The sequence below is a fragment of the Sabethes cyaneus genome, chromosome 1 (genome assembly GCF_943734655.1).
Source record: "Sabethes cyaneus chromosome 1, idSabCyanKW18_F2, whole genome shotgun sequence".
Taxonomy (NCBI): domain Eukaryota; kingdom Metazoa; phylum Arthropoda; class Insecta; order Diptera; family Culicidae; genus Sabethes; species Sabethes cyaneus.
In genome coordinates, this window is record NC_071353.1 from 126,680,427 (window position 1) to 126,707,763 (window position 27,337).

At 39.5% G+C, this 27,337-nt stretch overlaps 1 protein-coding gene across 1 annotated transcript; it reads left to right on the forward strand.

Moving 5' to 3' along the window:
- The first annotated feature begins 6,784 nt into the window (after positions 1-6,784).
- On the forward strand, positions 6,785-9,957 carry LOC128738006 (IWS1-like protein). The gene is made up of 9 exons (XM_053832808.1): positions 6,785-6,965; positions 7,038-7,876; positions 7,945-8,031; positions 8,102-8,233; positions 8,298-8,644; positions 8,717-9,077; positions 9,136-9,425; positions 9,492-9,606; positions 9,670-9,957. Exons 1-9 carry the CDS (start codon positions 6,950-6,952, stop codon positions 9,790-9,792), a joined length of 2,310 nt encoding a protein of 769 aa, XP_053688783.1. The 5' UTR covers positions 6,785-6,949; the 3' UTR covers positions 9,793-9,957.
- Positions 9,958-27,337: the final 17,380 nt, after the last annotated feature.

The following is a 27,337-nucleotide window of genomic DNA, read 5'->3' on the forward strand; positions in this document are numbered from 1 at the left end:
AATATTATCATAATATTAATATATATGGACCTATTAAAACCCTATAAATGTATAAATAAATGTAACTTTATAGGGCTTTAAGTTATATTATGGGTGGGAAAGGTCAATATATTAAGGTTGGAAAAATATTTCCATAGAGAAAAGTAATATATTTTCAACAGTGTCTTGCCCCTCGGATTATTCTATTTTTATCCATATATACCCAAGGGGTCGGTCACTCGGCACAGCCGTTTTTATGTTAGGCGACTTGAAACGAACCGAACTGTGCCGATGCTGTACCGAAAGCGCCGAACTGCAAGATTGGTTAAATTCGTTAAAATCTGATAGATCTGGCAACCGTGCGAGATGATTTTGACAACTGGCAGTGCTCCCATTTCATATGTAAAATTGAACCGGAGGTGTGTAAAGCCCTATAAATGTTATTTTTATAAGGCTTTAGACACAGAGAACAGATTAACAGGCTCGAAGGAAGTAATCGATTTTTTGTGTGTAAAATCTGTCGGTTGCGCCCTCCAGAAATAGTTTGCCAAACGCATAAAAAAATATCCATGTACCTTTATCAATATTTCTTTGTGCTGGAGTTACATAGCAGCGACGGCAGCGACATCAAGATTTATAGCGAATTCATAAATTAACCTGAGTTCGTGCTAACTCGAACCCGAAATTTATTAACAATACGGGCAGTTTGACAGATCGACCCGTAAACCGTAATGCTAGACAGTTTTAACCTGCGCTTCAAACTGAATGCTGTCAGTTTAACCGAGATGCAATCTCGGTTAATTTATGAACGCTTTGACAGCACTTCGATTAAAACTGAGTGCTAATCGACCTGAGCCAGGTTAATTTATGAATTCGCTATTAGTTTGCCACTTACTGCTCGAGGGGTAGTCTATTGAAGGATTACTCGTAGATTACATAAAAACCTTTTACACACTTTTTGTCGATTACCTGGTAGTCTGTTCTCTGTGCTTTAGAGGTGTGCCGTTTGATATCTCTGCAGTGCCGGGGCACTATGTGCTGAGTGTCCGACCCCTTGATATATACCACATTTCATAAATAAACTAGAATGGGGAAGAGGAAGGGACCATCAGAGCACTTGTTTGAAGCGATGGGCCTAATGAGAGTGAAACAGTCAACATTCTAGGGTTAATCTTGGTCCGATTAACAACACATCGTGGATAATGAGCGGGCTCTTCTCCCCACCTGCTGGAGTCATTCTGCATTAAGACGGTTTATTCAACGATTGACTCAGGCGACTTAGCCCTTGGAAGGAGATTCTCTAAATCCGTGGTACGTGTAAGTGATGTTGCTTATCGACCAATTCACTTTTGGCCCTTCATACAAGAGTTGGGAAGCATGACCAATCGTTGAATATCTTCAACTCTTTTTGACATGATAGGCTCATTGCTATGAACGGATGTTCTGCTAAGGCAGGTGGTAGTACCATATATTCATATTCATATAATGTTACAATATGTTGCTTACAAGCTTTAGGACAAATCTTAAAATCGTACCGTAAATGTTAATAAAATGCTTATATTTGACTTCGTTTTTGTTTATTTACGGCCATTACTCATACGCTGTTGCACCTAACTGCTGTCTTTTTTCAACCAATTGAATTCTAAAATGAACTACGAACTACGATTTAAGTACGACTAATTACAACCCACTGATATACAGCAGCTGTGGTTGAGTTGTCAAAAGCGCCTGCAAATGAATGATGCAGGGATACACGCATCCAGGTTCGAATCTAATTAAAGGAAATATTTGAAATGCGAAATAAAATGAAACACATTTTATTGTAAATAATGGAACGCATAGCTTGAGAAGCTGAGTTAGAAACTGCGGACTTGGAAAATAAATATGAAATATATTTATTTTTGTCTTTTGACCTGCCGGGCAAAATGATGTTTTTATATTTTTTCACAAACAAGCTAAAAATAACAATACAGCAAAGTTTCGTTAATTGGGTATTTTAATTTTCCCAAAAAAGTTGCTTTTTTTGCCTCATTTGATAGCCCGTCGTTTTTTGAATCTAACAATTCTTTTTTTATTTCAATTAAGTGAATATTTGATGAAAAAATTAATAAAAATCAAAAATAGAATGATTTGCTGTTTGACAGATATCAACCAAACCGATTGATTGAAATGATGTCAGAAGTTCTCTTCCTCTCTTCTATCTTTCTGATAGAGCTTTTCATTTTGACAGCTCCCATATGAAACCTGTATCGGCTGATGACCATAGTTTATCTATCCACTGTGTTGTCTAAGGCGACCTGAGAAGAAAAATGGTTTACTTATAAGCTATCGTCTTATCCTAAAAAAATTTTTTAAATGAAAAAATGCTTTTTTTTTATTACTTTTACTCGTCAAATTTGAAAAACTCTTCATGTGACTTTACGGTGACATCATATATAATCATAATATGTGAGAATTTAAATACCGCTAAAATACCCAATTGGTGGTTCGTTAATTGGGCGGTTCGTTAATTGGGTGTTCGCTAATTGGGCTATATGACAACTTGAATGTCAAAATTGTATGGAATTTTCGAGTTTAGAAATTTCTAACAACTGTCAGTCGGCCCAATTAGCGAATCAGCTGGAGTGCAATCGTGGCCCAATTAACGAATTCAGGCTGTATGTCGATAATGCAGGCGAAACGATGTTTAATACACGCCGTAATGGTGCTTTAGCAATTGCTGTTATAATGCAGTTTTAATTTGATTGATAGTGGGGCCCTTTTCCACTTTATTACGGCATTAATTGTACACGTAAGAAAATAATACATTATATGATATGTTTTGTAGTGCACTATAAAGCATTACAATTGAATTGATTTAAAGCTTCATGGTTACTTGGGGAGAGTTCATCTTCCTATACTGCTCCAGCAAAAACTAATCCTCGCTTGGTCTGTTTGACAGTTGGCTTATCCGCCCTTTTCAAATGTTGGTCGACATTTGATGGTATAGAGCTTTCTGACAGCTCAAGCACCCACACTAGCGAACACGAAATACGCGTGTATATACATGATGTTTACCTCATTTTGGGGAACAGCTGATGCTGGAGGAACAAATCGACAAAAAGCGATTACTAGTTGTGTTTCGCCGTTTGCCACACTGCAGAGCACATATTTCGGTCAAATTTTCCATCCTGTTCCAAATTCAAGCACATATTTAGAAAATATGCTGGTATTTAAGCCAGCGGAAGACGAAATGCATTCTGTACCTTGGTGACAAAGGAATGCATCTCTTTTGTTTACTGTTGTTGTTTGCCTCATTTTCAAGCACCAATACACACATAACTGGAAAGCTCTACACTCAAAATAATCCGCACATAACTAATGCAAAATTTCCATATGAAAATCCTTATGATTATTATGTGCCACAGATAAACACAATTCGCCCAGAAGTACACATGAAAATTATATGCATATGAATAGTATGTGCAAATTTTAAAGGTAAATTTTAAAAACACATAAATGGTAACTGTTTGGCACATAAAGTTCATTTACTTGGCACATGGATAAAATCTATGTGTGAAACACATACACTCAAAATAAATTTCACGTCGAAATCATAGGAAAAGTTAGTGAATATTTTCCATCTAGCTTTTCCTGTACTATTTACGTGATTTTCAGGTAGTTCGCACGCATACTAATGCGTTTACGTGAAAATCAGATAGATGCTATTATTTTTTCCAATAACAGTCAGCTGAAAGTCACGTAACTGCCTGTAGAGAAATTTACGTGATTTTTCACGTGGAAAGGACGTGTGGATTATTTTGAGTGTGGTAATCAGAGGTAATCACCCAGGTAACCAGTAAGCATTAAAATAAGCAGTAAATCAGTCGTTTATTAGCATCCCTGGCGTTTTATACTGCAGGTTGTTGTTTATCAGCTTTTTGACTGCATAACTGTTGTAAATTGGCATCCACAATTCTATTTAAATTCTTCTTGTTGGTAATTAGCTGCAAATAAGCATTGTCAGCACTATAAGAGGGCTAGCAGTAAAATAGCCGCATATTTTGCCAAAATAGCATTTAAGTAGCATTTAAGGCAACTTAAATGCTTATTGACTTGCTTTTAAATTGCATTGGAAATGCTTATTGGTTACCTGGGCAGTAAAGTAATCAAAAGTAACTTTCGTAGTAATCATTGCTGTTGGAAACCCCTTGGGTAGTAGCGTAGTAGTAGCGAAAAATCAGCGACGTCCAACTACAAAAACAAACCGCGCCGAACAATGGGATTTATTTTTGGAGTTTGACGCACGCTTGACCGTGATTGGTCGATTTACGATTTCACCCACACCATGATGAAATTTCTCGCGTCACTTTTTATTTCGTCCAATGTAACAAATGTAAAACAAATCCGGTTTATCACAACAAATTATTGCTCTTTTTAAACTCTATGGGTACCGCCAGAGTGCAAGCGACATGCGACGCGACGCGACATTTCTTGCTGTAGTTATACGCGCAGCCCTTTTTCGCCCGAAGCAGGACTGTGCATTTAGCAACATGAGAGCGAAGTCGTGTCGCGTTTACTACGCGTTATACAAAAACACCTGCTTAAATAGAATTATTTTGAGGTTGAAAAATTAGTATTATCAAAATGTCCAATGTGCACATTCGAATTACGGATGACTGACTGTTACTTCGGTCGTTCTCATCTGATGTCCAATGTGCAAAAAAAAATCAAATCAAACCCAATCTATACATTGGACGTTTAGCAACTGAAAGTTTTTTTTGCATTATTTATGCATTTTAAGTGAAACAAGCGGCCCAATATTGAAAAATAGCCTCGAAAATAGCGTAGCACGGCAACGCACGAATTTTACGGTGATCTCGCTTAATTTATGTGCAATAGCCTGGAAAAATGAAAACATCCAAAGTACTGCATGAGTTGGTAAACAGTCTAATGTAACTTTTTCCATAATAAACCAAAACTGCTTAGTTTTAATAAGATTTAAATCCCCGTTAAACATTGAATGTTTTTATTCGTCAACCACGTTGAATGAATGACTGATAATTATTTCATTTTGAAACAATTTAAAGTTCAATTCGACGAACTTCGATCACAGAGAACAGACTACAGTGGACCCCCGTTCGTTTGAACGATTCCTCATGCAAACTAACGGGGTTAGTTTTTAATTTAAACAACTAGTAACACTAAATATGCTGAAGTTTGTGTGAACTGGCTGCCCTGCTCTTTGTTATTGTTTTGGTGGTTTTGATTCAGTTGGCAATTGCAAGCAGCGAATATTTCATTTTCCGATCGGATTTCTTCCATAACCGTTGGGAAAACGCAATGTGAAACAGATTAAACACGCTAGATCAGTACAAACAAATCGTGTTTATGTGCATTGTCCGCATTAGCAAATGATGTCATATTCAGAATGACATTTGAACCATTTTTAGTTTGCACGTCGTGCAAACCAACGGGGTTCAAATTAAAAAGTGTTCAGATTAAAAACGGTCAAACGAACGGGGGTCCACGGTACCAGGTAATTGACAAAAAGTGTGTAAAAGGTTTTTATGTAATCTACGAGTAATCCTTCAATAGAGCACCCCTCGAGCAGTAAGTGGCAAACTAAATCTTGATGTCGCTGCCATCGCTGCTATGTAACTCCAGCACAAAGAAATATTGATAAAGGTACATGGGTATTTTTTGATGCGTTTGGCAAACTATTTCTGGAGGGCGCTACCGACAGATTTTACACACAAAAAATCGATTACTTCCTTCGAGCCTGTTAATCTGTTCTCTGTGCTTCGATCTCGGTTTTCTCAATATGGTGGAATTGTTACATTGGACGAAATGAAAAGTGACGCGAAATTTCTTTATGCCACTAACGCCACTTTACCAACATCGCCACACCTGTATATACCACATTGGTTGGAAACCCCTTGGATCAAGGGGTTTCCTGTAAGGCCTACCAGTGCGTAGTAATTAGAGATTACTTTTGTAATTATTTACGAATTAATTATAGGTAATGGTAATCAGTAGAGTAATCAATGATAATCTTAAGTAATCATTGGTAATCATGATTAGTTTATGGTAATCACAAGAGATTGATTACTGGTAATCAGAGGTAATCAGTAAAGTAATCAAAAGTAACTTTTTTCAAGGTGCCTAGTAATCATTGCTATTGGAAACCCCTTGCCTTGGGTATCCGCTTGAATCAAGGGGTTTTCAACAGCAATGATTACTACGCACCTTTGAAAAAAGTTACTTTTGAGTACTTTACTGATTACCTCTGATTACCACTAATCATTCTCTTGTGATTACTATAAATTAATCATGATTACCAATGATTACTTAAGATTATCATTGATTACTCTACTGATGACCATTGATTACCTAATTAATTCGTAAATGATTACAAAAGTAATCTCTGATTACTACGCACTTATACGCCTTACTGGAAACCCCTTGGCTAGGATGGTGTTATCGGTGTTACTATAGTTACTATATATAGTAACTATAGGTGTTACCGGTTACTGGTGTTACCTTTATTGATGCGCTTGATGATTTTCTGTAAGAACAAAAGAGACGAATGTATTTTTGCTCTTGTCTTTTTTACCTTCATTTTGGCAGTTCATAATTCGGTACTACGAAGTTGCTGATACTTGTTTGGTTTTTGTGTAGGAAAAAAAGAGAAGGAAGTATTTTTGCTTTTGTTTTCACGCAAGTTCTGACAGTTCGGCACGGGTTTTCGTGTAAGAGCGAACAGGCTTAAAAATCTCCTTTACTTTCGCAGTCGCGAATCAAGATTTTTGTATTACCTAGTGCAATGTGTGAAGGTGAATAGCGTTATAAATCGTGAATTGGCTTAGAAAATCTTTCATTACTTCAAGTGAATTTCTTCGGTTTGTTCTGTAGGAAAAGTGATCAGCTTTAAATTTTTCTCATACCAAACCGTAAAATTCGATAAGAAAACGTTAATAAACTACAGGTTATGGAATCCGAAAACGGTATGTATAAAGAATTTTTGCTGTGAAAAAACTGTTTTTCACATCTTTTGCGATGTATTTTTTTTATTTAAGACGTTTCCGTCGAGCGTCAATCGGCTTCTCGGGAAGCTAGTCCAATAGGAAGACGGAACTCTCGTTCAAGATCACCTTCCCTATCGAGACATCGCAACCCTTCAAAAAGCCCAGATGAAAGAGTTAGGAAATCTCGATCACGTTCTCGTTCGCCTTCGGTAAAATCGACTCACAGTGATGCGGCGGGATCGCATATGGCAAAATCACGTAGCCGAAGTCCGAATACAACTGCAGAGCATAACAGCACTAAGGAGAGCATCGATTCCGGACGGAACAGAAGCCGCTCTAGATCACCCGATGGTGAAATTGTTCAAAATGGGAATCGATCTGGGAGCGTATCGCCTGCTTTGAGAAAGAGTCGCAGTCGTAGCGTCGGTTCTAACAGATCAAAACAGTCACGCTCAAAATCACGTTCCAGATCGAAGAGTATTGCAAAATCCAAATCGCGCTCCAGATCTAGATCCAAATCACGTTCCAAGTCCAGGTCGAGATCACGCTCCAAGTCCAGATCGAAGTCGCGCTCCAAATCCAGATCGAAATCACGCTCTAAGTCTAGATCAAAGTCCCGTTCACCGTCACCTTCCAAAGCTCGCTCTGGAACACGGTCCAAATCCCGTTCAAAATCACGATCCAAGTCACGTTCAAGGTCGCGTTCGCGTTCACGGTCACTGTCTAAGGCTCGCTCGGGTTCACGTTCCAAATCTCGATCAAGGTCACGTTCCAAATCGCCAGCTGGAAGTCGATCTCGATCACGATCACGATCCAGATCTAGATCAGTATCGCGCTCTAGTTCTAAATCGAGATCCCGCTCGCGAAGCCGTAGTCGATCAGGAAGCAAGGTAAGATTTTTTTGCTAGATATTCCTTGGCCCTTAGGTGTTATACCTTATTCCGATTCGTTTTTCTAGGCCCGAAGCCGTAGTCGAAGTGTAAGCAGGTCGCGATCCCGCTCCAAATCGGGTTCCAGATCACGGTCAAGAAGCCGTTCTAGTGCGGTAAGTGAACTTGATATAGCTAAAATATTTAATATTTACTGTTGCAATAAGTGATGTTTTTTTTTTATAGAGGAAAAGTCGTAGTCGAAGCACAAGCAGAAAGTCTGGTTCAAGATCGCGTTCGCGATCTCGGTCTCGTTCTGGCTCCCGGTCTAGATCACGTTCGAGAAGCCGCAGTCGCTCGGGAAGCCGAGCTAGTTCTGTAAGTACTTTATAATTTAGTTATTTTAGAACTAGAAGCTAATGCTGGTAATGGTTTAATGCAGAGACGTAGTCGTAGCCGTAGTCGCAGTTCGGCAAAATCCCGTAGCCGGTCTCGGTCGCATTCAGGACGGTCACGATCCAGAAGCCGGTCCGTGTCGCCAACGAGCGCAAAAAAACGGGGAGCTATTTTAAGCGATTCCGAGGATGATGGCGGCGGAGCAGTGGACAAAGCGCCGAAGAAGCGTGCAAAAATCACCGATTCTGATCACGAAGGGGAAGAGTTGGAAGAGACCGCAGATCCCGCTGTTCCTGGAACGGAAGAGAACAACGATGAACCGAACATAAACAATGAAAGGCCACTAGTCGATACAGGAGATTCGGACGATGAGGGTGTACGGGAAGGCAGCGGGTTAGTTAATTCATAATGAACTAGAATGCAATTAGTAATAATGTTTTTCTTCTTTTCAATTTTTTTGTGCAGCCGCGAATTTATTTCGGACTTCGAGTTAATGTTGGCACGCAAAAAGGAGGAAAAATCCAAACGACGCAAACGTAACGATATTGATTTGATTAATGACAATGACGATCTGATTGCTCAATTATTGCAACAAATGCGTCAGGCTGCCGAGGATGATCGTCAGCTAAATAATACGGGACAACCAGCTACTAAAAAGATTGCCATCCTGAAGTATGCAATGTCTCAGTTGATTAAGAAAGACCTGCAGCTAGCCTTTCTGGAACATAATGTGCTAAATGTACTGACTGACTGGTTGGCACCGTTACCGAACAAATCGCTGCCCTGTTTGCAAATTCGGGAATCGATACTGAAGTTACTTTCCGATGTAAGTAAGACAATGCATTAATATGAAACTGTGCTCCAATCGTATTGCCTTTTTTCAGTTCCCTTGCATTGATAAGTCATACCTGAAACAGTCAGGTATTGGCAAAGCGGTTATGTACCTCTACAAGCATCCCAGGGAAACAAAGTGGAATCGTGAGCGTGCCGGAAGACTGATTTCCGAATGGGCACGGCCCATTTTCAACCTCAGCACCGATTTCAAGGCAATGTCTCGTGAGGAACGGCAAGAACGAGATTTGCAGCAAATGCCTAAAAAGCGGCGAAACTCGCCTGAGCCTCAAGGACAGGGCAGTACCAGCAAGAAAGGTTTGCCGTTTACCGAGGCAGAAAAGTAAGTGTTTTCAGTGGATTTATTTGGCAGCAAACGGTTAATTTGTCCAACTTTTTTTTATTGCAGGGGTGCTCTACGTCCCGGAGACAAAGGCTGGGTTCAGCGTGCTCGCGTCCCAATGCCATCGGATAAGGAGTACATCGTACGACCGAAATCGACTAGTGATATTGATATGACACGGGTAACAAGTCTCAAACTCTTCAACAAGAGAGTTTACCGATTAAAGTTTCTCGTTCCATTACAGATCACCAAGAAGAAAATGAATCGATACGAAAAACATTTGAAAAAATTCATCGATGCTAAGCGTTTGAAGTCTTCGCGGCGAGCAGTTGAAATTTCGATCGAAGGTAGGAAGATGGCACTTTAATTGAAACCCATTTGCAAAGCGAAAAGGTTATTAGATGAATTAATCTTTATAATATAACTGTGACGATCTGCGAATGAGCTTTGTTGTTTGGTCAGCCGACCGGCATTGGTATTTCAAGCTCGAATTACGCTGTAAATCACAATGTAGACTTTTTGAAAAATAAAAACTGACAAAATCCAAAATGTTATGTTGGTTTGCTATTACTCCGACCCATCCTCATGTTTGATCCTAATAAAGTAACATACAATAAGTCATTACAATACACTACCACTGGACAACAGGGTGGAAACTTTATAAACTATGTATTATATAGCTGTCTAGAATATCCACTAAAGCACGCAGGAGACTTGATCAATAAATCAGAAATGGGAGTGTAATATAAGTTCTGCTGGTCAAGTGTTGTTACTGGCCCGCCCGTTGTAGAGTTTGACGGTAGAATCAACAGTAGGTATTATCAACAAATATGTATCGCGTGACTGTTAGTACTTTCATTCTATTTTAGTTCTCTCTTGGAAATGCTCGTTAAGAAAATAGTTTAATAATTAATTATATCAATAATAATCAATATATTGTGGATCAATCCGAGTGTAAATGATGATATACCGAGTTTGATTTATTTAAAAATATTGTAAATGCTGCAATCTATACCTATAAAAATGGAGTTCTGTCTGTCTGTCCCTATGTTCCTTATAGAATCGAAAACTACTGAACCGATCGGCGTGAAAATTTGCATATAGGGGTTTTTGGGGCAAGGGAAGGTTCTTATGATGGTTAGAGACCCCTCCCCCCACTAAGAAGGGGGGCTCCTATACAAATGAAACACAAATTTCCTCATAACTCGAGAACTAATCAAGCAAATGCAACCAAATTTAGCATGCGGGTGTTTTTTTTTCTGCCACAAAAGACGATCATTAAGACTGTCGCAGTGGCCTTTGCCCCCAATGCCCTTCTGGCATACAAAAAAAAAATGTGGGTGTTTTTGGAGACAAGAATTTTGCTATGGTGAATTGAATCCTCTCTCCGCTTTAGCAGGGAGGGGGGGCTCCTATACAAATGAAATACTAATTTACTCATAACTCGAGAACTAATAAATCAAATGGAACCATATTTGGCATATGGGTGTTTTTTGAGGCATGATTTTTTTCTATGATGAATTAGGACCTCTCTCCCCTTGTAGGAGGGGGGGCTCCCATATAAATGAAATACAAATTTCTTCATAACTCGAGAACTAATCAAGCAAATGGAACCAAATTTGGCATGGGGGGTTTGGAGGCAGGGATTTTTTTTATGATGGTTTGAGACCCTTCACCCCTGTGGTAGGTGGATAAGGACTCTCACACAAATAAAACAGAAATTTTTGCGTAACTCAAAAACTAATCGAACTCGAGAAATTGAAACTCTTTCATAAAACATTAATCAATAACAAGACCACCAAAAACTATCAATAGTAACATCTGATAATTCAGGGCGAGACGGCCACAGGCCGCGAGTGTTGCCGGCGACCTGCCGTCGGAAGCGTCGGCCACTGCGTGGGGCAGCCCCCCGTAGAGATTACTTCTATCTAGATTTATTTATTTTCCTAGATCTACTGACCTCTATTATTTTCCTTCAGTTGGGTCATCCCTGCAAAATCGTACTTTTTACGAAAAGATTTTCCGTGAAATGGTACATCCCGCGTAAGGTTTTTCGCGAAATGGTATTCTGCGAAACTCTATATTCCGCGTTATGGTCAACCGAGAATTGGTGTTCCGCAAAATGGTATTCGGCGAAAACGTTTGTAATGATGGCGAATATTTAAATGCTATCCACTTTATTTTATTCGACTAAGCAATGGGGGGAGTTGTTTTCTACTTTACTGTGAGGAATATTTTCATTGAATAACGCGTACCGGCATAAAATATACCCTACAGTGGTTCACAACCTTTTATTCAGCAACTCCTATCTCTACCTCCTCGTGATACCAGCCGGGATACGAGCAACCTTGATAGAGATCGGGTAACCAGCCCCGGTGAAAGCCATGGTCGTATGCTGACAGGGAAGGACAGGGGATTAGTGCTTCAGGCTTTGCAAGCCGCAACCACAAAAAAAAACTAAAGCACTAAACAAAGAACAGGGCTAAGGATTGGAAATTCGACACGTGGAACTGCCGATATCTCAGTTTCCAAGGGAGCAAATTCGATGTCTTAGGCTGCAGGTGTGCTGAACATACAGCTCTGGTAGATGGACATACCATCTACCAGAGCTGCGGCAACACACACGAGCTGGGTACTGCTTTCATAGTTATAGGCGAGATGCGAAAACGGGTGCTTAGGTGATGCCCAATCAATCCTCGAATGTGCAGGTTGAGAATCAAAGGCCGGTTCTTCAACATAAGCATCATCAACGTGCACAGGCGTCACCTCAGAAGTACCGATGACGACAAGGATGAATTCTATGCGTAGTTGGAGAGTGAATACGACCGCTGCCCAAAATATATCAAGATCATCATCGTGGATTTTAATGCTCAGGTCGGCCAGGAGGAGGAACACAAACCGGTGATTGGGGGACAATTCAGCGCACGCCAGCTGACCAATGAGATGGGTTTAAGACTTATCGACTCCAAGAGCATGGCCGTACGTAGTACCTTCTTCCATCACAGACTCATACACAAATACACCTGGAGGTCACCAAATCAGACAGGATCACAGATCGACCACGTTTTGATCGACGGTCGTCACTTCTCAGACATTATCGACGTCAAATCCTATCGAAGCGCTAACTTTGACATGGACCACTACCTAGTCATGGTTGAGATGCGCCCAAAACTCTCCGTTGTAATACCATTCGGTACCGACGCCAGCCTCGGTTAGATCTTGCGTGGCTGATGCAGCCAGACGTCGTCGCCAACTACGCGCACTCACTCGAAGCTGCGCTGCCAGAAGAGGACAAACTGAACGAAGCCCCTCTCGAGGACTGTTGGAACACCATCAAAACAGCCATACGCTGTGTAGTGGAGAGCTACATCCGGCATGTGGCGCAGAATTCGCAGAACGATTGATTTGGCGTTTTACAAGAAAAAATCTCATATAGCCTAACCGTTTAGCTAGGAACAAGTTTATTTAGGAAATGGGGAATTATTTTCAGTTAAAAGTTATTTTGGTTGAAATGGAGTGCTCTTTATCTGACTAAAAACCAAATTGAAATAATTAAAGACAAAGGTTAAAATTTTGGCCTCCCAGTTGGCATTGAGGTACATTGAATGTTTGAATCTCGGTTGGAAGAGTCTTTTCGCGACGCAACGAGGGTGCTACTGACAGTTTATCCTGCATAATTTTCAACATCGTTCTTAAGGTGATCCGACGAGCAGATATCGAAACAAGAGGTTTGATTTTCAGTAGAGGTAGCAAACTTCTTTGCTTCGCAGGTGACTTTGATATTAAAGCTAGAAAATTTGCCACTACAAAGGCCATCTGCGCTAGATTGAAAGCAGAGGCTACGAGGATTGGGCTTAAAATAAACGTGCCGAAGACCATATGACAGAGGCTCAAATGAGACTAACGTGCATTTTTCGTGGACGGTAGTCGTTGACGGTGACAAACCAGAAGTAATAGTTGAGTTAGTGTATGTGGAATCGCTGGCAGCCGCAGACAACAACACAAATAAGGAGATCCAGCGGCATATTCAAGTAGAACCTCGAGCCTACTCTTACTAGTATTGCAGGACTCCAACTTTTATAATCCAGAGCATTCTTATTTCATATAGCAGGCGATTCCTAGGAATCCCGTGGATTCAACTTTTAGATTCTCATGTAAAAATCCTGGTTCTATAAGCGAGGCATTTAGTGCGAATCCTCTGAAGAATTCCTTCACACGATTCCAACCTAGAGGAATCCTAGAGACTCTGCGCGATTCTGTTTCGTTCGTCCAAATACTTTACTCTTCGCAAAACGCTGCGATTAACCTGCGAACCTGACAATTTACAAACCCCCAATTAGATCGATAGATTGTGCTCACGGAGGGCTTACGCACCTTTGCGGACAACATTTAGCGGAGTACAAGCTGAAAGCTAAGAGTAGCGGAGCTGCCAACGTATATTTGTCGAAAGTCGGTAAACTACAGTGAACCGGACACGTTGTAAGGAAAACGTTTCTATACAACAATCCCACCGGCGTCGGCACAGAGGGACTCAATGTTCGAGATGTTTACTCCACGTCTAATGCGACATTTTTTAGTAAAAAAAACTACGACTTTAAGCGGGGTACGCTGCTGAAAAGTAATGGGTAAAAAGATAGGACAAGAAATGCTCAAGAAATCGATTTCGTTTACGATTTCTTAAGCAGTACGCACTTCATAAGAAATATTATTTCACGTTCAGATGGCGCAGTTTTACATGCAGGTGAATTAAAACGTCACTTTTCCGTACGGAATAATATCCGGCGCAATTATTACCACAAGAAAAAATGACAGGTGGTTGCTTGCATTGGAGTTGTCAAAATTTCTTCGGTAAATAGCAAGATTTTTTCTTGAGCTGTTTTCTTTTCAGCAGCGTACCCCGCTTTAGAGACGCCTGAGAAATGGGTGACGAGTAATCCAAGATCGAGTTGAACGGAGCTTAAAATAGCACGAACCATCCCGGTTCTAAGCTGCTGACGACGCCGACCAGGATTGTACGACCAGCCTCGTACATTTTCCTGTGCTCTAAACAACTAGGTGTAAAATTATAAGCTTGAGAGTGTAGAACAATTTTTCTTCTGGGGGGTTTGAACCCCCAAACCCCCCCCCGTCGCTACGCCCATGCCGACCGACGCCGCTTGGGCAGTAGTGTATTGACCGACGGCAATGAGTTTGAGGTAATCGACGAATTTGTCTACTTTCTGGTAACCACCCCATCGACATCTCTATATCGAGCTGCGGTAAACGTCAGCGACAGCATGTCCGGGGCACAAAATTTGATAGCGGGCCCAAATCAGACTGCTCACAGTTGAGTGAAACGCAGTGCTGACATGCTATATCATTTTCGCACACACGAGATGTGGGCGGCAAAAACATGGTTGTCTGCCGATGGGGTGCTGGTAACGGTGGACTATGATACCAGCCGTGAGATTCGGAGGCTTATTATCAGCGAAAGTCGTGCTTATTATGGGCTTCACAAGCAATTGCGGTAGAGCAGACTAAAGGGTCCAGACACGGATACGGATTTTACTACGTTGCGGAAATTTGACAGAAAACCCATGGAAAAACTGTCAATTTGCCGCAACGTAGTAAAATCCGTATGCATTCTTTTTGGGCCTTGCAAGTCGAGGGGATGCGCTGTGCTATCCCTCGCTATGTATTTGACAGAGGATAACATCGCGCTTCCAAAACTGTCAACGCTTCCAAAAGTGTCAAATTTCAATGGCAGTAACATAGCGAGAAAAAAAAGAAAAAAGCAAAACATCGATTTTCATTGTTCGATGTTGTACTCGCTGCTCTCGTTAATGGCGCATTCCCTTGTTGCAAGTATGTGTTGTGTTTAGCTACAGTTGTCGCTAGTCTTTCGTCATTGCAGTCCGATCTGCTGATGCCGACTACACGCGAGGGCTCGCGCTTCCGCTCGTGAGCAGAATCGAGGTTGTACGATGAAGAAGAAGAAAAAGTAATGCAAAATTTGTGTCCCAGTGCGCCACCAGCCTCACGGGCAGTTGATTCCCCACGAATTTTTTGCCTCGGGAATAAGCTATGCAGGAAGACGATGTGAGAATGTGCATGTGCGAATGTTTGGGTGGCAAAATGTCTGCGCACAGCACCGATGGCTGTTTCTTTCGTTTCATACTCTTTCGCGTGTGAGTAGGAATAGTAGACGTCTCGCTCAATTCGCAACATTGCCATGAACCCAGAATCCAAACGGTGGCTAAAGCTGGACGGATACGAGGGGCAGGGCATGTTGTAAGAATGTCGGCTAACTACCCTGACAAGATGGTGTTTGTCTCAAATCCAGTAGGAACAAGATGACCAGGAGCCAGGGAGAAGATGGTTAGCCCAGATGGAGCGAGATCTAGCGGAGAATACTCGGTGTCCAAGGAATTGGACAGTAAGTAAGTAAGTAAGTAAGTAAGTAAGTAAGTAAGTAAGTAAGTAAGTAAGTAAGTAAGTAAGTAAGTAAGTAAGTAAGTAAGTAAGTAAGTAAGTAAGTAAGTAAGTAAGTAAGTAAGTAAGTAAGTAAGTAAGTAAGTAAGTAAGTAAGTAAGTAAGTAAGTAAGTAAGTAAGTAAGGGTTTAGTACGTGGTTTAGTACCAAACCATTGTGTTTGCACCATACATCGAATATCAACAGTTGCTCCGATGTGCCGTCGACTTTCAAGAATGCGTTCAAGTCGTCGGCGAACACAAGCCGAGGAACTTTGAGTATTAAGTTGACGTCATTGAAAAAAATCAGGAAAACTAACGGTCCCAGATGGCTACCTTGTGGGACTCCGGAAAAAGCCGTTGAGATGAACCCATCAATAGATACATAAATAAGACGATTCGACAGATACGATTTAAACCACTGCACTGGAGCAGCGGCTCTCCAATGCCCAATTCGTCAGGTGTTGCGACTGCAATTTGATGATTTAGCTTATCTAAAACGGCGGAGAGGTCCGTGTAGATGTAGAATGAGCACGAAGGGTTTCGATACTGCACATAAGGCAGAGATCCATCTGTAGTTATTTATGTTTCTTTTGTTCGTCTTCTTACGTACTGGAAACATGTAAGCGGATTTCCAAGGAGAGGGAAATATACCTAAGCTAATCGATGAATTGAATAGAAGTTTGGTTTTTTTCTGCTCCAAAGCTCATCCAGTCTTGACTTGTCATTCGCAAACACGATATTGAATATATCTACTTTCTTCTATCTACAATTTCCAACGGAGGCACGGCAACCCTTCTTACTAAATGAATGATAGTTGTAATATCCCATCGGAATTGTTGTCAGTTTTGTCACTCAGCTCAGCTGTACGCCATCAACCAGCCCATCTGCAAGCTTCTTCAGTCCACCCGGATTTAGGTGACCCCTACGCTTGTGCCAGATATCCAGGGATACTGCTGAAATACACGCCAGTGTCTTGTTAGCTACGTTGTACTGCTCCAGCTTGAGTAGATCGTTTATGTGACTGCATGTTACCACTATATCGCCACTCTCATTCGGTACTCTCATTCTTCGTAAGGGACCGTGCAATAATTACGTAAGGCCTTTTTCCTCATTTTTGAACCCCCCCTCCCCCCTATATAAGATTTTGTAAGATTTTGGCCAATCCCCGCTCCCCCCGTACAAATTCTTAGTAAGATTTTTTGAAACATCAAAATTCAAGTTTTATTTAAAAAGATAGACATTGAAAGAATATTGAAACAGTCAACAAAGTTCAAACAAGTTCATAAAAACCAAAGTTCAAACAAATTCATAAAAAAAACAAATATCAATTATCTATTGTAAATCCCTTAATGGCCCCCTCACGAACAGAACGTATTTCAGCATTGAGGTTGTCAATAAATGTTGATGTATGCTCAGAAACTCACTAGCGTTCACTTAATTCGCATTCCAATCTAAATCGTCTGAAAACGTATTCTCGTCAAGTAGTATACAAAGAACTTCTTTGCCTCTTCTAGATGACACGCGACATGGTCTTATGTTGGAATTGGCACTGCGTTGCGTCTAATGTACAGATCTGCAATGACCGTGGTTTCCTTTGAAGCAAAATACTGACCCCACTCTGGCCACATACGGCAGGCAAGATATTTGGCAACAGAAGAACAATATATCCCAAGAAACACTTTTGTTGTATAGTAGCTTATCAAGCACTTGTTCCATTGGTACAGCTATACATTAATTGTGTACTTTTAAACAAAAATATTTCTCGTGATATCATAAGGGATTGCGGCTGCCTTGCGGGATTGAGATAGGAAATTGCAACGAAATATGTTGGAATGATCCCGGGCAATCTGTAGAAACGAATTTGGTGAATTTTACATCGTTCTGCATAAATAGTATGAGCGCCAAAGCGCAAGTGGATACAGTTTATACTGATTTGAAGGCCGCTTTTGATACCGTTAATCATACTATTCTTTTAAGCAAGTTGGAGAAACTTGGGTGTACCACAAGATTGTGCAGATGGTTGGAAACTTACCTTACGGATAGGCAACTCTTCGTACAACTTGGCAACTGCCGGCCTGCCGCGTTTACAAATGCTTCTGGTGTGCCACAGGGTAGCTATTTGGGACCATTGCTATTCTGTATCTACATAAATGATGCAGCGTTACTGCATGAAGATGGAAGGCTTTTCTTCGCTGATGATCTGAAAATCTATCTTGAAGTCAGAAGAATCGAGGACTGCAGAATGTTGCAGAAGCTTCTGGACTTGTTAAGTGACTGGTGCGTAAGGAATCAATTGTTACTGAGTGTGGAGAAATGTTGCGTCATCAGTTTCCATCGCATTAGAAGCGCAATAGAGTTCGATTACGAAATTTCCGGATCAAAATTGAATAGGGTAGAACAGGTGAAGGACCTTGGAGTATTACTTGACGAGAAACTCACCATGAAGTCCCACATTTCTGCCATCGTTGACAAGTCCAATCGTAGTCTTGGGTTCATATTTAAGATTGCTGGTGAATTCAATGACCCGATCTGCTTCAAAGCTCTCTATTGCTCTATTGTACGGTCAACGCTGAAATTTGCGAGCATCGTTTGGAACCCGCACGAGTTTATCTGGTCCGCCAGACTGGAAAACGTACAGCGAAAATTTGTTCGACATGCACTTCGTCACCTTCCGTGGAGGGATCAGCAAAACTTAACACCGTACGAAGACCGCTGTCGTCTGTTGGGTTTAAGCACGCTAAGTCGACGTAGAGAGGTTTCGCAATCGTTGTTTGGCTGCAAGCTTTTAACTGGCGAATATGATGCACCGGACATCCTATCGCAAATCGGACTCTACGCACCTTCAAGAGTCTTACGACCCAGAATGATTCTACAGGAAGACTCCTATTCAACGCAATATGCTGCCAACTCTCCCATCGCTTCCATGATCAGACAATTCAACTGCTTTGCTGACCTTTTTATTTTTGACGAACCATCACGCATTTACCGCTAACGAATTCGTGCACTTGACAATGTAAATACTAACAATTAAGTAACTTTTAAGTATTCATTTAGACCCAAATTGTCCTATGAATTATACGAATAAATTATAAATTATAAATAATAGCATAAACCGATGACATCAGAGACTCTGGAACAAGTAGGCCAACTGCTGTTTCCTTGAGTGGACAAGGCTAAAATACTCAGCAGGTTGCTATGCATTTCCTTGCAGCATGAAAGATTTCGACACTTCACAACTTACCTCATCAATTTAAAAAATTTTGTAACAAATAACATAAGTTGCTATTAAAGATGTGACTTTTTCATAATTTTTTCGTGTGTGAAAATCTTACGTTAGAAATGATTAAGCCCCCCTCCCCCCCAAATAAGATTTTATAAGATTTCGCGGCATCCCCCCTCCCCCCATAATGCCTTACGTAATTAGTGCACGGCCCCTAATGAAAAATCTCGGTAGATCCGTTTTTTCTCAATTTTGTTCACGGAAATGAGTCTACGCGTTGTAGACGAAGCGACGCTTATATCAGCCGCTAAGAAGCTAAAATCCTCTCGTTTTGTTGTACAGGTGTCTTCCCAAAAGCACGGAAATCAGCAGCATTTTTGAGGTACATAAAAAGTAAGTAAGTAAGTAAGTAAGTAAGTAAGTAAGTAAGTAAGTAAGTAAGTAAGTCAGTAAGTAAATAAGTAAGTAAGTAAGTCAGTCAGTCAGTCAGTCAGTCAGTCAGTCAGTAAGTAAGTCAGTCAGTCAGTCAGTCAGTAAGTAAGTAAATAAGTAAGAGGGTAGGTAAGTACGTAACTAAAGCAAGCAAGCAAGTAAATAAGTAAATAATTATTTTAAATTAATTATTACGTAAATATATTGTAAATTACTATTAATTATTACGTAATATATTGCAAGTATACGTAAATTGCGATAGTTTGAATTATTTAAACACTTTAAATCTGTTTAAATTTAGAATTTAGAACTTTTCATTCAACCGCTTCTCGTCCGATAGTAATATGAGCCCTAACCATCTGTTCATTAGTTTGCTATTTTAGTCTACTGACACACTTCTAGGTATTCGATTTCGGTGCTGCATTTTTGTCTATGAATTTATTTTCAATATCGCAGTCGAAAAGACTGAGGAGTGATGTGATGGAAAGAGAAATATTTCCTCTTCGTTCAATGTTTTTAAGGCAGCTAATTTTATCTCCATTTCGCATAACAAGCATAGGGCACATGCTGTCGAGTCTTGAGCAATAAAAGAAGACATCCGCCCTTTTAAAATGATTGTCAATATATTTTTGTTTGGAAAACAAAGCATCGCAAAGTGGCAACGTATGAGTATAGCAACGCCACACTTACTCCCCCAGCGTTATTAATGGCTAGTAGCATGACCAGCGTGACTGTTCATAAATTGAATTTATCAATATTTTCTGACGTCAATATGCCAACCACTGTTGATTTTACAGTAAAGGTATTGTATAGCCAGTGGTGTTCAAACACGTGTTTAAGCAAATCGTTTCTGGTTAACGTTGCTTATATACATATTTATTTATAGTCTACGGCGAGTCTAGACAAGTAGGTGTGCTGCTGTTAGAGGTGTCAAATAATCAACAGATCTGAAAATATAATTCTACTCTATTCAGGTTTATGCTTACAAATTTTATTTCAATAGTTTTTATGTGAAATTTTAAATATGAGGGAGTAAATGTGGTTTTTGTGAAGAACGAACGAATAAAGTTATAAAAATAACGTAATTTATGAGGGTGTAAATGTGTTTTTTTGTGAAGAACGTTCACAGTTTGCATATAATGTTTCCCAGTAGATCCACTACTGGGAAAAATTATATGCAAACTGTAAACGTTCTTCACAAAAAAACACATTTACACCTTTTATATCCCTAATAAAAGAGGTATTTTTCTTTTTGTTCGTAAAACCAAGATAAGCACGCGTTGTAGTTGGATAACAAACTTAAACTGATCTCGCTGAGTTTCAGCCAGCGATCTTTATTGCCGCTCGTGCGGTATTAGCACACATACATTGATATTATCGAATGTACTAATAAACTGATCGTTAAGAGTACACGATTAAATCAAGGAGTAGATATAACAATTCTTTCCCCTTTAAATTTTCTTATTATAATTTGAACTTAGTATTAAATTTAAAAAAAGGTAACATGCTTTTTGTACTTAAAATGTAAAGAAATATGAATCAATTAATACAATTTCATTTAAACCATTTTCACTTTTCGTACACGAAATTCCTTTCAACTTTCGCTTTTCTGAGTCGACTCGACCTCCTTAGTGTAGGAGTTTGAATTTTTGATGTTCTTCGATTGTCACCGCCTTCCGCAGAGACCTTACGGTATTTGATGACCGGTTCAGGGAATCCTCGAAAGCATTCCTCATCTTCTCCACTTGAAACTTGAAAATTTCGCTTACGTCTACCAGTCTCTTTATTTCTTGCTTCATTTTGATCGCTAGCGACAGGGAAAACCATTCCACACGCCTTAGCAGAGCTTTTTGGTATCCTGAGCTGGCTTCGATGTGCCTTGGCTATCACGTTTCCAATGGAAACCTGAAAAATATTTTTAGAAAATTTTCGTAAATATGTAGCTCTAAGCCATCTACTAAAATCTTGGGAATTGTGGTTTTTATAGTAAACCACGTCTCCCATTTTCAGTTTATCCAAGGGGTCATTGAGTCGGATTTCATTTCGATCAATGAACGTTGATATTGGTTCATCACTACATGGAAGTTGTTTAGCTAATTGGTGTTTATAATTAGAATTTGGATTCAACAAATCGATCAACATTTTGGGCTTGTATCTAAAAACTTTTTCAGATGGAAAATCCCCATCTGACGTCAGACAAGTATTTCTATAGTTTATAAGAAATAAATTTATTTGATCCTCAACATCTAATCCTTTAATTTCTTGTTCCAACAAAAACTTTTTTAAAACCTCCTTGACAATTCTCACCGAACGTTCTGCTTGACCATTACTGGAAGGATTGTAAGGAGGACTTTTCAGGACTTTTATTCCCTGCCTTTCTAAAAATGTTACGAAATCGCAAGAATTAAACGGAGGACCACCATCGGTCACCACCACATCCGGTAACCCAAATCTAGCAAATACTCCAACAAACTTTTTTAAAACTTTCCTAGCATCTGTTCCATTTTTCATTAGTTCAATTTCGATCCATTTTGAATAACTATCCACAATCAGTAAGAAGGTTTTGTGTTCAAAATGGAAGAAATCAGCGTGAATTCTGCTGAATGGTCTATTTGTAGGAATCCAGGCAGAATTAATCTTTGGTTTGGGAACCACAGCCATTTTTCTGCAAGATTCGCACACATCAACATATTTTTCAATATCCGAGTTAATACCAAACCAAAAAACTGCCCTGCGAGCCATTTTTTTCATTTTTACAATACCAGAATGATTAGCGTGTAATAGTTTCAAAATCCCCCTATGCATGGATTTTGGTATCATAACTCTGTCTTGAAATAAAATACAACCGCTAACAATTTCTAAATCAACGCGATTAGCAAAAACATGAGCATAGCTCTTGTCAACTCTTTCTGGCCAACCATTCTGCATAAAACTAATAATTTGTTGCAAAAAATCATCCTTGCTCGTTTCATTGGAAACTTGAGAAAAATCAACTGGAAAATCCTGACTGAAATTAATGCTTTTTATGACTTCCTTATCAAATTGCGTTGGAACTGCCTGGTTAAGTGGAAACCGCGAACAAAAATCAGCATTTCCCATATTTTTGGAAGGCCTATATTTAATTTCAAAATCATAAATCGACATTTCCAAAACATATCTTTGTAATCTAGTTACAAAGATAGCATTTTTCCCAGTTTTCCCAAAAATTCCTACCAAAGGTTTGTGATCTGTGTAAACAACAAACTTTTGACCATATAAATACTTGTGAAATTTTTTCACCGTGCATACCAAGGCTAATGCTTCTAAATGAAGTATAGGATACTTCATTTGAGCATTATTTAGAGAAAAGGATGTAAAAGCTATGGGCTTTTCAGACCCATTAATATCATGCGCAATGACTCCTCCTAAGCCGTATCCTGAAGCATCCGAAACAACAACTATTGGTTTCATAGGGTCAAAAAATTCAAGAATATTCGCAGTAAGCAGCTCATTTTTGCATCTAACGAAAGCCTTATCACTATTCTCATCCCATACATACTTCACGTCCTTTTTTAGTAACCTATACAAACTGCTAAGCTTTGAAGATAAGTGGGGAACAAATTTACCATAATAATTAACGAGCCCTAAAAATGCCTTCAGTTCTGTCACATTTTTTGGAACAGTCGCATTCCTAATTGTAGCAAGCTTTTCTGGACAAGGAAGCAGACCTTTCTCGGAAATAATATGACCTAAATATGGAAGAGAAGATACAAAGAATTTGCATTTACTCCAGTTAACCTTAATGTTCGCCTGAGATAACCTTTCCATAACCGCAAAAACCTTGCTACTACAATCATCCATGTCCTTTCCTGCAATAAGTACATCATCTAAATAACAGCGGACATTCTTCAGCCCAGCCAAAACCTGATCCATGACCTGCTGAAATATCGCTGCACTTGATGATGCCCCTTGAGGTAACCTATTGTAAGTGTACAGTCCCTTGATCGTGTTAATTACGACAAACCTTCTGGATTTTTCAGACAACATTAGTTGCGTATAGGCACCTTCTAAATCAAGGGCACAGAAGATTTTACAACCCGCTAAATTTGCAAAAATATCCTGCGCTAAAGGCAAGGGGTAGCTGTTAGGGATTATCAATTTATTAATTGAAACCTTACAGTCTATCACCATTCTAATCTCACCATTCTTTTTAGGAACAACGACGATCGGGGAAGCCCACTCACTAGTTTTAATAGGTGTAATAACTTTTTCTCTTTCAAGCTTCTCTAAATGATCAACAACCTTGTCTCTAAGCCTATATGGAACTTCATAAGCTTTCTTAAAAATAGGAATATTTTGTTTTAAAACTATATCTGCCTCAAACCCTTTAATCGGTGAGGTAAGATCTTTAGTAAAAACGTTAGAGTATTGCTTCTTGATGTCAGCCAAAGTATTTTCTACCAAACTTGTAGAATTAACCTTATGAATTTGTGCAATGTTCATAAAATATTCTCTCCAATATGGAAAAAGTACGTCCAACCATGTACGACCCAGTAGTGGTACAAAATCATAATCATAATTTAACACGAAAAGCGGTAATGAACATTCAATGGATTTAAATTGTACTATTACATCTACTTTCCCCAAAAGATCGAGTTTAGAACCATTCACCACCACCAGCTCTCTGTTTGTAACCTGTAAAGGCATGTCAAAAATTTTCTTATATAACGATGAACTAATTACGGATACCGCTGACCCACAATCCACTTCCATTTTCAATCGTTTATCTTGCACCTTTAATTGCAAAAAACATGGATCGCTTAACCTATTTGCAGAAGATACCTGCATACACATATAGTCACCTGAGTCACTGTCGCTGTCGCTGTCGCTGTCCGTGTCGTCCATGTCTGACTTTAAACGATTAAACATATCCGCAATTTTTTTATCACCGAAACTCACGTCGCCCTCCAGAAAATTTACAGAATTTCGCTGCATTTTCCTACGCTTAAAGCAGGACCGTTTAATATGGCCCTTAATGCCACAGTAGTCACATATTAAATCCGCATACCGTCCCGTACGCTTTCTCTCTGTGCTTCTGCTTTGCCATCTTCTGTTACTCCGACTTCGGCTTCTGTCTCGGCGATAATTGTCATACAACTCTCTGCGGCCCAAACGATTCCTCACAGATGCTACCTGGTCACCGTGCCGATCTCCAATCAAACGAGCACGTGACCCAGCCAGCTCCCAATTCACAATCATTTTTTCTGCCATTGCTAGAGTTAACATGTCTTCGTTAAGAAGTTTTTGCTGCAAGGATTTGTCAAAAACCCCCATGACAAGTTTATCGCGAATGGCTGTTTCTCGAAAATCTCCAAAGGCACAGAATTCGGCCTGCAATTTTACCGCAAGCACGAAATCTTCTGCCTTCTCGTTGGGTCCTTGTATTTTATTATAAAACTTAAAGCGTTGAATCAGGTCGGATTCAACCTTGTCAAATCGCTCTTTGAGCTTTTTGGAAATATCAGTGTAACTAACAGTTTTTAAATCTCCCGCCGAGGGATATAATAATTTAAGCTCCTCGTAAACTGCAGACCCACTCAACGTCACAAATAATGCCTTTTGTCGAGCGGGGTCTGTAATTCCATTTACTTGAAACAGATAGTCTAGTCGCTCGGAATAATTTGTAAAAGACGAACCAACCGTATAGGGTTCAAACGAGCCTATTAGAACACCGCTAGACGGGGTTTCGTTATTTAGAGCCATAGGACCGTATCACAAATTCTCAGCAGATTGAAAAAAAGAATAAAGTCGCTTACCGAAATCCTCCTATTCTCACCCGTCACCACGTTACGGTGAAAAAAAGGTAGTAATGAACGTTGCTGAGAAGTCAGCCGATTCCGTCGAAAATACTCGTTTTTTTTTTAATCCGATCCAATCAATCCTTATATTATATAAATAGCACAACGAGCTACGATCCGTTCAACTTAAACGCCGCTCTGTTCAGGTACCAGCTCAAAAAATATTCACCGAATCGCTATCTAAAACAGAAACAAAGAAAACAATATTAGCGAATAGCTAAAATAGCTCTTTATTTGCTAAGCATAGAAAGCACTTTCTTTTGTTTCCCCTTTTTTTGCACACAAGAAAGAAATATGGCGTAAAATTCCTTTGTATCACACCAAAAGGCCTTTTATTTCCACTCAATGCCACCATAGAAATATGCAGAATGAGAAATTATGCAATAGGCAATGCTCTCAAAGATCACAATGGACGCAAAAGCAGTACCTATTATATGTACTACTTACGCAGACACCATACAATCCAGCACAAAAAGGACCGACTCTCTTTACCGGTTGTGAACACGCACAATTCCCCCGGAATCAATTCCTTTTTCTAAATTTTCACTATAAGCTTTAACACTGGAAAAACGGCTTCTTTTATTAATTGTTTTAACACTTTTAACTTCACTTTTTATCCGCGTCGCCACTTTTTATATCCCTAATAAAAGAGGTATTTTTCTTTTTGTTCGTAAAACCAAGATAAGCACGCGTTGTAGTTGGATAACAAACTTAAACTGATCTCGCTGAGTTTCAGCCAGCGATCTTTATTGCCGCTCGTGCGGTATTAGCACACATACATTGATATTATCGAATGTACTAATAAACTGATCGTTAAGAGTACACGATTAAATCAAGGAGTAGATATAACAACACCCTCATAAATTACGTTATTTTTATAACTTTATTGTTTATTTTCATTAAGCTCAGAAAAAAAGTCACTGGACCGGGTTGTTCATAAAAATTATACGAAACCTTTGCAATATTTTACTACATCCTACGCTCTTTTTTGGCAAACATGTGAAGATTTGTGGAAAGCAGTGCGTTGTACGTAACGAAAAGTAAAAGCTGATTAAGAGCAAACTTTATCAACTACATTGGAAGTTTCAACATGGCAAGTTGCTTATAGTGAATTTGATTACTCATTCCGGGTTGGAAATGGATGATTTTTTGTGTTCATTTGCTCCTATCTGACAAACAAAATTCATCCGGTTCCGACCCGGATTGAATAAACAAATTCCAAGACTGTACCGTCTGAGCCGAGCAAAATTTGAAAAAGTTATGTTATTATATAATCTATGCAATGGGGAATGGGCAATGCATCACCCAGGTAACCAATAAGCATTAACATAAGCAGGAAATCAGCCGCTTATTGGCATATCTGGCATTTTATACTGCATGTTGCTGTTTATGGTTTATCAGCTTTTTGACTGCCTAACTACCTAACTTTTAAGTAGCATTTAAGGCGACTCAAATGCTTATTGGCTTGCATTTGATTGGCATTAGTAATGCTTATTGGTTAGATGGGTAGTTGCATCATTTAAGTTTCTATTAAAGATTACCTGCCAACAAAGCCGAGGTGATCAGCAGTTTGTCCAAAACCACAGTAGTGAGATTAAGGAGAAATAAGTCGTGATTGATTCTATAAATTTCAATAGCAACCAGTTTTTTTCAGATTGGCATGAACAATGCAGTGAATACATTCTTAAAAACATGTAGCCCCTGTTTAAGGCCCAAAATCGAGTCACCGTGATTAAAATGATTATTTTGCCACAAACAATCGGCGATCTTGCTTGTAGGCAAAGCTGCCACAAATACAGATATTTGTGCATGACTAAATTTGGGACCTATCAATTATTTCAGTTGCTGTGATTTCTGGCTCTACTAATGTTGCTGAATTTTAAAGTACTCCATAAACTATTTATGTTATTTAAAAGATTAGATAGAGAAAATGAAATATTCCGGAGAAAACTGTAGGGTCCCAAATTTATG

Excerpts from the sequence above, each read along its gene's own strand:
- LOC128738006 (XM_053832808.1), top strand. Across the intron at positions 9,078-9,135 it reads TACTGAAGTTACTTTCCGAT|TTCCCTTGCATTGATAAGTC; the intron begins GTAAGTAAGACA and ends GCCTTTTTTCAG. Across the intron at positions 9,607-9,669 it reads GTGATATTGATATGACACGG|ATCACCAAGAAGAAAATGAA; the intron begins GTAACAAGTCTC and ends GTTCCATTACAG.